The 11378-nt window shown below is 23.7% G+C and overlaps 1 protein-coding gene across 7 annotated transcripts; it reads left to right on the top strand.

Annotated features, from left to right (window-relative positions):
- Nucleotides 1–2942: 2942 nt before the first annotated feature.
- LOC8261748 (protein C2-DOMAIN ABA-RELATED 11) lies at nt 2943–5933 on the top strand. 7 transcript variants are annotated; one of them, XM_048370153.1, is made up of 5 exons: nt 3115–3200; nt 3520–3549; nt 4070–4227; nt 4648–4743; nt 5248–5933. In XM_048370153.1, the coding sequence occupies exons 3-5, from the start codon at nt 4117–4119 to the stop codon at nt 5542–5544; spliced, it is 504 nt and encodes a 167-aa protein (XP_048226110.1). In that variant the 5' UTR covers nt 3115–3200; nt 3520–3549; nt 4070–4116; the 3' UTR covers nt 5545–5933. The 7 variants fall into 7 exon arrangements, with proteins under 7 accessions (XP_015583398.1, XP_002533397.1, XP_048226110.1 ...); XM_015727912.3 differs by lacking the exon at nt 3520–3549 and having other exon boundaries at nt 2943–3120; XM_002533351.4 differs by lacking the exon at nt 3520–3549 and having other exon boundaries at nt 3057–3200.
- The last annotated feature ends 5445 nt before the right edge of the window (nt 5934–11378 follow it).

Genomic DNA, 11378 nt, shown 5'->3' with positions numbered 1-11378 from the left:
CTAATAAATATGATTTCTCACTCCCACTTTAATTTGTGGTACTAATAGGAGTGAAAACGAGTTCGAGAGGATTTGAATACAACACTGTTTAAGTTTTGCTCGATGAAATCATATTAGTGATAAAAAACGGTTCAAGTTTAATATATTTTAAATGAGTTCGAAAAAATTAAAAATTATTAATAATTCTAATATTGGCTTTGCTCTTTTCTGTAATCATCAAAGTTCATGGGACATCAATTTGACTGATAATTTTATTAAAAATTAAAATTAAATCAATCTTAAAGTACAGTATTAAAATTTTAAAAATTTTAAAATTAATATTAAATTTGATAATAAGTGTAAAATATATGATTTTTTTTGACAATTAAGCCTTAAAATATATAATTCGAATATATCACTTTATTAAGAAAAAATTAATTTAATTAAGAAATAATGATCTATTATTTAAATATAAATTACAATAAATTATTAAATTTAATTATCTATCATTATTGTATTGATTTCATAATTGTGCTAATTATATTTTAGTTAATTTAGTAATCATTCTTATACACATATATGGAGTTAATACGGTGAACAAATATATAAAATGAAAAACTAGTTACTACAAAATTCCTCAAATAAATATGAGCATTACTTATATGAAAGAAAACATTCCCTTAAAATTAATATCTTTTACTTACTAGAATTATAATTAAAATGTAGTTGAATTTAAAATGTTAAATCATAACCATGATCTTTGTAAATTAGTATTCGCAATTTGTAAGCAGTAAATTCATTATAAGGTCGATCTCTTAAGAAACTATAAGATCACTTATTATAGAAACTAATTATCACACAAAAAAAATCACAATACTCTAAACCAATAATTTAAAAAAGTATAATAATCATAAAAGAAATAAAGTAAACTATAGAATAAATATGTAAATGAGATGATTAATGAAAATTATATGATAAAAATAGTATTTAGCATAGCCAAATACTTAGTAATCTTTTATTTTAAACTTAGACATAAACTTAATGAACGAGATGGTGATATTCCTTTTCCTTTAATTTCTCAAGCTAATATTGCAACTAAAGTTTCTTATATCAATATAGATTAAAGTAAAGATGGTGTCTCTAATACATTCAACCTAAATATTTTTATAACAACTATAATTATTGAATTAATATAATGTTCAACCAACAATGATAACTAAAAATAATAGATAGGTTAATAAAGAAATTAAATAGTAAAACATAAAAACAAGATTGGAAATCAAAGCTCCCTTTAGATTCAGAATTCTTCAAGGTAGAAAAATAATTAATTCTCACTCTTCACTTCTTGAAAGCCTTTTTTAGATCTTAAAAAAAAAAAAAAAAACTAAAACTAAAATGTTTGAAGAAAATGAACTATAGAGAAAACTACGGGAATAAGAATAATAGATAGATGCAGACTGTATGAGTTGTGTATCTAGCTCCAATACTTATGTGGCTCTATAGAGATTATTTTTATAGAGTTCTCCTCTAAATATAAAATTTCTAAGAGTTATCTGTTAACAACTCTTAATTATTTTAAATAAAATAAATAATTAATAATAGTTCATAATTACAAAGAGAATAACTAATTCTCCTTTGGATCTTATAATTTTTGACCCGGTCTATTGAATAGGAGTCCAAGCGTCTTAATTCTGGATTTTGACAACAACATTCGTATTTAAACCAATTTGTAAATCTTTAGTTCCATATTTTTCCCTTTCAATTAATGATATATGAAATTAGACAATAAAACTAAAGTGAGGTAAAAGTATATATTTCCACCATATTATATATATATATAATATATTATTAAAATTCTAAAATATCTTAAATAACTATATATGAATTGGACTATCAAATATATTATGAATTTATTTTAACTTAATTATTAAATACTTTATTGCTATGTCTAGTTAAAATTATTAAATAATCATTTTATTTTAAAAAAATGAAAAAGAAAATAAAATGGAAATGATAAAGTTAAAATTTTTTTTTGATATTACGGAATATATTGACTTATTAATGTGAAATTTATTTAAAAATTGTGCCTATTTTATTAGATATTAGTTTAGCTATAACCAATTTTACTCAAATTTGATTATGTAGAGTTCTAAATTAACTTTCACTTCATTCAAAGTACATAAATTTTTAGATTTGCAAATGAATTTTAACCATACACAATATACATTTATTTTAAATCTATAATTTATAATTTCTATAATATATGAAGTATATGCTAAGTTTTCTCCGGAGACTCCACTTGCCAACATTTTATAAAGTCACATCATATGTAGAATTCTAATAAAAATATATGTAGCTTTGATATGGTTACATTAATAATTATTATGATATTAAATACTAATCATATAAAATGATTGCTAAATATAATAAAAGAATTATTAATTATATACTGCCACTAATTTACTATATATTATATTTTTTATTATTATTAAATTTTAAGTTATTAAAATAAAACAATAATATTAAATATTTATTAAAATAGCTAAATGCAATTATTATTCTATAATATAATATGTTTATAATAAAAATAAGATATTTTAAATTAAAAATTTAGATCAAAAGTTTATAATAATAGTGTGTTAGTATAAATAAATTGCTAGTCTAATATGTAGTTGATTTTAACAACATATTTTGATATGAAACTTTAACTTTCAAAAAATTGTTAGCTAAAATTTATTAATATGATTGTAATATCAACAATAAAAAAAAAATACTGAATGGAATCAGAATTAGCAATTAAATCAATTATATAATTCTCGTTCTATTAATCCTGGATTGACGATGATGATGATAAAAGGGTTGAAATGCAAGCAAATTTTATAGACAATTCTATAACAGATCCTTTAGAAAACAAGATTCTGATTTTCTTTTTTATTATGTCATTTTTCAATACTAAAACGTGGAATGGAAGAAGAATGTTAAAAGAGTAGTAAAATTGGCAATGGAGTGGCAAACAAAAGATTGGTCAAAGCTCAGACCTGGTCCTGGTCAAAGTACAAAAAGACCAAATTCCAAAAAAGACTCTGCGCTATGAATTCACCATCTGGCATTTATATTCATTCTTTCTTATCATTATTGAGTGTAAGACTGTAAAGCTTTGATCTTTGACTGATATTCCAAACTAAAATTCTTGAAAATCTTTATCATTTTATTTCTGTGTGGTAAGTTCTTTTTTCTTTTTTTTTTTCATTAGATTTCTTTTTCTTGTCTGTAAAGAGCAGAAATAAAGAAACCCATGAATTGAAAGGTGCATTCTTTAATTGGTGTTCATATATCTAAATAAAAAGTTTACACACTTCACTTTCAGTGTTCAGATTGTTGGGATATCTTTTAGTTCAAATTGGGTGTAGCCCATTTTCTTCATTAGGGTTTTGCTTTTGGTTTGATTATACTACTAATCAAGAAACAGTTCACCTGCTGTACTAATTGCCTTTCTTTTTCTTTACCTTCTATATCTTCTCCATCTCCTTTGGTATAAAGTTATCTTTGTGGTCTGCCCTCATCCACAAGGTCTTCTCTTTCTCTCTTTCTCTGTAGTTCAATAGATTTATGTAAATACTATTAGTTCTATAGTTGTTGAATCTTTTAAAACTAACATTTATTGTGTGCTTTGAGCTAATTCCTTCTGGTAATTTTCTTGATTGTTTTGCCCTCGAATCTATGTCTGTTTGAATTTTCTCTATATGATTGCTTTGATGTTTTTTTTTTTTTTTTTGCTTTAATGGGTTCTGTTCTTTTTTCTTTTTTCAAATTCTTTTCCCTTTCTAGTGATTAGTTATACTTCTATTGAGTCGCTTAAGAAACTGGGTAATGTTCTTTGAACCCTTTATATAAGTATTTTTTCTTTTTCCTCAAGCATGTGTGTCTAGCATGCTCTATCTATATGTGGATCTTATATTGTTTGGGTAGCTAAGAAGAGTGAATATATATATAGTGAGATGCACAGTGTCCCCTTCATTTAATTCTGAAGTGTATAAGACTGCCTTCTGATAGGATTTCTTAGTATTCCTTTTTGCTCTGTACTTTGCAGTGTTAGTTTTCTTTCTGGAAACTGTGGCATTTTCTTACTTCTGATCTATGGGAGAGCAGTTAGGATTGCTAAAGGTGACTGTCGTGCGAGGAAAAAGGTTGGTTATCCGGGATTTCAAGAGCAGTGATCCTTATGTAGTGGTCAAGCTGGGGAATCAGGTGATTCTATTAAGCTCTATGATTCCTTTTCTTGTCCTGTTTTATAGATGATTTATCAATTCTCTATTCTTAGATGCGAAGGCCTGTTGCCTCATGATCATAAATGCAGTGAATTTGGTTACTTTAGAGGATACAATGTGGTTAGTTTGTGATAGACTTGTTAAATAAGACCATGTTGTTTCCCTTAGGAGGATGATTGGCTGCATTAGTATCCTGCTAAATGACCAAGTCTCCTTATCATTTCATATTATTTCTCATCATAGATCTCTCTCAACTAGCACGCTCTGGTGTGAGCCCAAGTTCTTGGGCTCTTGCTTTTACGATATCTTTTCTTTGCAGCTTTTGCTTCACGATTTGACTTGAGGACAAATGATTGTTTTGCTCTTCTGTTATTGAAGTTATTCATATCTCTTGTACCAGACTTTGAAGACAAAAGTTATTAACAGTTGCCTTAATCCAGTCTGGAATGAAGAGCTAAGTTTCTCCCTCACAGAACCCATTGGAGTTCTAAGTTTGGTAAGTTCAGAATTTCTTGAACTGATAACAATTTATTCTATTATTTTCAGTTTTTATTTTTATAAAAAATCTGAGTTGAATAGGTTGTTTCTAGCTTATTAAGGTTGATCTATAGATAATTAGTGGCTCATTGAGTTTGTGCCTTTGTTGAGGAAAAGAATTTTGCAAAGCACATTTCCACTTGTTGCTTCTGCACAAGATCGGTTGTTCAATGCAATGGGCCCCATAGTGGGATGTCCATCCTAATGAATAGCTAAGATTTCACACTTGTAAACAAAAACAACTGTAGCTCTGAGGGCCAACAATAATTTTTAACTTGGCTGTCTATTGAGTCAAAAAGAAAAAATAGTAGGGCAACTGGCAGTTGGTAAAGTTTAGTAGTGTCCTTCAGGAGCTACGCATTTTTTGTGCATTTGTTTGTTATATAACTGATGAAGTGGTTTGAATATGTCCGTCGTCTTAGGTAGACTTTTGTGGCATATGACTAGATTTCTCTTTCAACAGGAAGTATTTGATAAAGACCGTTTCAAGGCAGATGATAAGATGGGACATGCTCATATCAGCCTTCAACCCATAGCCTCTGCTGCTAGATTGAAGCAGATACTGCAGGTTTCTTCGGGTGAAACAATTTTAAGAAAGGTTGTCCCAGACACTGATAACTGTCTTGCTAGAGAAAGCTCAATTAGCTGTATTGATGGTGAGGTGGTTCAGAGCGTTTGGTTGAGGCTCTGTGCGGTTGAGTCTGGGGAGATAGAACTAAAGATTAAGTTAGTTAATCCTCCTGTTGCTTCTTCAAGGTAGCATAGAAGCTTAGGATTGCCCTAGGGATAGACTTGCGACATTGATTGGAGAGGTAGATGTATCTGTAGGCTGTCTTTTCCTGGTCTTACCCTTTCAGAAGCATCAACTAGATTTTTTCAGTGTTACCTGAAGCATCACCATTAGTACATAGTTGAGCTGGCTCATGCAGGACCAAATTCCTTTACTCTGAGCTGCGCAGGTGTGCAAGTTTGTGTGATTTTCAAATTGGTATCGAGTTTGATGAAGTTCTGAACAACATATGTTTGTTGGATTCTATTTTAAGATTTTGCAGGTAATCTACAAAATCTATCTGCTATGTAAAAAAGAAAATTGCCATTTCAAGGAACATAATATATTATCAATTGTTGTAGAATATAAGTTTACTGTTATGAGTGATCTTGTCAAAATTTCTGAAGAAATTAAGATGAATGGACTCAAAACATAGCAGAAGCTTAATCTTGATTCGTGCAAAGTTCAGTCAGTTGGGTTAGTAACTTGGCCATAAAAAAGGTGTGGTTCATAATGCATTGTGAAACATAATCTACTTTAGTTCAGAAGTATGTTTGCTTTCTAAAAATTTGATGAATCATCTATTTGTGAAATTTGCTTGTTATGTAATAGAAAAGGATGCTTTTGTAACAGAAATTGCACCAAATTTAGCAATTTTTCGTGTACAGTTTTTTGCTTTTCTTTCTTCTTCTTTTCTTTTTAATGTTAGGAAAGATTAGTATGGTAAAAACATGTTATGTGGAAGCCACATTATTTTTTTTGTGATCTTATGGCTGGAAATGGTTTCAATAGAAAATTTCATTATTAAGTCTTTGAATTTTTTAATTTATTTTATTAAGCTTCTGAATTTTAAATTTATTCTATTGACCCTTTGTATTTTTAGCCTCTTAATTTATTTTTTAGCGAACTTAAACACAAAATTAATTTTTTACTGTCATTTAAGCACCTCTTTTAATTGAAAATTTAACACCCGTTATTTAAACATTTTTTTCTACGTCTTCTAGAGGTAGACCCACAAAATGCCATGCCATACACTTCTTTTTCCTCTTCTCTTTTCAACATTAACACCAATTAACTGATACTGCAATTGTTAATTAACTGATGCAGCAATTGTTAATTAACTGATGCAGCAATTGCTAATAAAGATCAAAAAATAGATTAATGTCTGTATATGAGGCGGGTTATTTTAACAATAATGAAATAATGTTATTAAAAATATAAATTTAAAATAATAATAAAAAGATAATAAAATATTATCATTAATTTTGAATGATACATTAAGGTGTAAGATAGAATAAAATGAGAAATAAAGAATAAACGAGTAAATATATAACTATTAAAAAGGTAAAAATAATTATTTAATTAATTAAATAATTAATTTTCATGAGAATAAGAAAAATCTTTAAAAAAATATATCTAAGAGGTTAAAAAAAAGAGAAATATAAAAAAATTGTTCCTTCAAATAACACTAAATACATTGTTAAGTGTCAATTAACTCTAATAAGAATAAAAAATATTTTAAAGACAATATAACTAAGAGTTTGAAATGGAAAATATAAAATATGTGCTTTCAAATGACACTAAGGATGGTGTATTTAATTAAAGACTTTTTAATGATTTTTACAGAGTTTATGATTTAATGAATGACTTTTACAGATTTTACTTAAGAATAATTTTATAAACATTGATAAACTTTTATTGATTTTCACATACTATTATTTATCTATTATTTAATTATTTAAGGAGGATGTTTTTAATTAAAACTTTTATAGACTTTTTTAAATGAATTACTTTTAAAGAACTCTTGAGTTTTTAATAACTTTTACAGAGTTTATGATTTAATGAATGACTTTCACATACTATACTTAAAAATTCTTTTATAGATATTGATAGACTTTTATTAATTTTTATAAACTATTATTTATCTATTATTTAACTATTTAAAAATAAATTTAATAATTTCGATTTATTATTTTCTTCATTTTTTCACGTTTACTTTAAACATTATTCCATATAATGTTATATGCAAAATAACAGACTTCATTTTATTGTTGTATTAAAATCATACTAGTTTTAAATTTTTTTATCTCATAACATAAATACTATTTTTTGTATCAAGAGAATTTTTTTTTTTAAAAAGAAATTATCATATTACAATTTGTCTCCAATTAAACTACCAAAATCATGTCATATTACTTATATTAGGTTTATTACTTATTTGATAAATACTTAAGCCAATAATAATCACGCTTACTAAAAATTATTTGATAAATACTTAAACCGATAATTATGCTTACCAACAGAAAAAGAAATTATCCAAATAATCTTTCTAATAAAACCTAAAATTATATATATGGTGGGGTTGTTTGCTTAAAATAATTTATTAAATGCTTCATTTTAAATTCATATTTTTATGAGGGCACTTTTAAAATTAAATTTAAAAATTTTAATTAATATTTTATATGTCCGAGTACAAAAAGTTATTGTTAGTAAATAATTTTTAACTTCTAAAGTCTTATCTAATTTCTTATATCTTTTAAGATGAAGAATATAGTAAAGAGAAATAAAGACGAAAATACAGGAAAATATAAAAAGAAAAAAGATGAGTTTTAAAAAAAAAATCTACTGAAATATTGATGAAATGTGAAAGAGAAATGTTGAAATTTTTTATTTATAACAATGCATAAAAATCATTAAAAGTATATGAAAATTCATGTCTATAAAAGTCAATGACTTTTTAAATACTACCTTACTTTTAAAGACTTTATAAAAGTTATAATTAAATACCTTCTAATTTTTATAGACTTTTTAAAAGTCTTTAAAAGTCTATATTGAATATCCCGTTGACTTATACAAAATTTTTAAAATCACTATTGAATACATCCTGACTTTTAAACTTTATCAAAATCTTTAAAAGTCTTAATTGAATACACCCTCTTAAATAGACTATTAAGTTTTCATTATTCTTATACGATAATTAAACATCACAATTATAGTCACAGCTTTTTAAGAATTGAAAAAATATATTAGCATAGATATTTTATTTTATTTTTTAATTCAATAAGATGCATAAAAAATTATATTTACAAATTAATTTTAATAAATAAAAAAATATTTTATTTATTAATATAAAAATTAGATTCTATCAACAAAGTTACTTAAAATTGAATTATATTAAAATAATATCAATAGAGTATATATAAGATAAAATGAAAAGAGAAATGAAATAGTAAATGAGTATAAAATGCGATGATTAAAAAAATTAATTAATGAAATAATAATTTTATTATAAAAATAAAAAATTAGAACATTTTAATGAAAAATTGAATTATAAAAAAGAATTTGAAAAGAAAAATTATAAAACAATTAGAATTAAAATTAAGTTACTTTATATTGTAATAATTTAAAAATTATTTAAAATAGAAATTATAAGAAAGTATCTAAAGATATAAAATTATATAAAATAATTACATAATTAAGGTGTTAAAGTTGTAATATAATACTCTATAAAATAGTAAAAAAATATATTAAAATAGATTAACTTTCTAAGAATTAAGAAAAATAATGTAGGAGTCAAATAATATATCATAATGTTAAATTACTGCTTTCATATATTAACTAGCCTAATACCCGTTCTTTGGACGGAAGTCATTTTACATAAATAAATTATTTATATGAATTAAAATTAATATGAACGTTTGTAGTATTATTAAAAATAAATTATTCAGATATAAATATAAGTTTATGTAAAAATATGAAATTGAATTTTTTTAATATATAAAAGAAGTATTACATTTTTATTCGAAATAAATAAATGATTATGAATTATTTTATAAATTGAAAGTTCTATTATTTGAGAATTGTAAATTTTATAATACAATTTTAAAAATATTTTTTTTAAAAATTTTCTTACTTGTACTTTAATTATATTTGAAGATGAAAATAGAATATATAAATAAAGAATAATCATTAATAAATTAATTACAGTAATAAAACAGTTTAGTGCTTGTTCTTTAGGCGAAAGTCATTCTATATGAATAAAATATAGCTGAATATATAAATGGATGAACTTGTCTTATTTTTGCAACTAGTCCCATAATCTCAAATTTAATCTAATTGGATTTTTCAATTTTATGGATTATTAGTTTTAAACCCTTCAATCACACAGATGTTATGTATGTATATTTTATGCCATTTAAAATGTGTAAAGTTGAATAAAATAAAAATAGATTTAAAATATAAAATAACAGCTAAATACATAAATGACTCTTGTACTTGTCTCATTTTTACAATTGGCACATGAACTCAACTTAAATTCAATTGGACCTCTCAACTTTATTGATTATTATTTTTAAATCTTTCAAACACAAATATTGAAGGCATGTGTTTTATGCTATTTAAAAAATACTTAAGTTCGAAAAAAAAAATATATTTAAAATATAAAATAAGTAAATAAAATAAAAAAGTAAAACAATGAATTTTAGTTCCTAAACAAAACTTGTCATTTTTTTTTGAGATCTGTTAAATATTTTATTGTTATAGTTACTGGTGTGGGCAATAACCTATAAGAATAAAAAGAAGAACTTGATGACAAAAAAGTTAAAGGATTACAACAGTTTATTTTGGTCTTTTGAAAAATATATATTTTTATTTAATAAATTAATAAAATAATTTTAATGTATAATAATAATATATTAGAATTAATAGAACACACTTTTCACAAGAGGTTAATTCAAAGCGCTTAACTTTTGTCTATGGAGGATTTAAATATAACAACTCATGAAGTTTATATGAGTAATTGAATTAAAGTTGAATTTATGGAACTAATTACGAAAATAAGACAAGTTCAATAGTTCAATTATATATTTTGCCCATTATAAGTGACACTGTCAATGAGAATATTAATCTTTTATTACTACCGTTAATAGAGGGACTAAAACTAACAAGTCATAAAATTGAGAAGTCCAATTGAATCAAAATTAAGTTTAGAAGGCCAATTACAAAAATGGAACAAGTTCAATGATCCCTTTATATATCTAGCTTTAAAATATTTATGTGAATTAAATATTAACACGGATGTAATACAAGTCGTTAAATTAAAATATGAAATTAGAATTTTTTTTTATGAAATCAAATAAAACGTATATAAAAATTAATTTGAAAATATATTCAAAAATTTAGTATAATTCTTATGCAAGTGAGTAAGAAAAAGAATTCGAAATAATTAAATAAATCAGAAAAGAATTATATAATTTTTTTAAAATAAATTAAACTTTTAATTCTAAGATGGATTAAAAATTTTAAAATAACTCTTATGAAGATAAAATGAGAAAAAAAATATAAAGTAATAAAATGATTAAATATAAAATAATAACACTATTAATACTAATTAATATATATATTTTTAGGATAGTTAATGCATTATTTTAATATTTTATAATATTATTATTTTTAATAATTTTTTAATATAAAATCTTAATTTATCATAATTTAAATAAATTTTAAAGATATAAAAAAAATCTTGTAAAAAAAGAGAAAGTAAGTTACAATCTTAAATGTGTATAGATTTTGTATTTACTTATGTTATTTTTTTCAAAAATGAAAATAAAACTATTTTTACATGTTTTCAGAAATTATAATTGAAAAGATATATAATATATATTCTTTTATGTATAAAAGGTCATTTATTTTTAAATTGAAATAATCTTTTTATTTTAAATTTATTTTATATATTTAAATAAAAAATAAATTTTTTATATAATAATAAATAATATATTCTAAAGTTTTCTGTAAAAATAAGAAAATTTTATTTTTAAATTAGAAAA

The sequence above is a fragment of the Ricinus communis genome, chromosome 10 (assembly GCF_019578655.1).
Source record: "Ricinus communis isolate WT05 ecotype wild-type chromosome 10, ASM1957865v1, whole genome shotgun sequence".
Taxonomy (NCBI): domain Eukaryota; kingdom Viridiplantae; phylum Streptophyta; class Magnoliopsida; order Malpighiales; family Euphorbiaceae; genus Ricinus; species Ricinus communis.
Note: the sequence above shows the minus strand (reverse complement) of the source record. Positions and strands in the feature narration are given on the sequence as shown.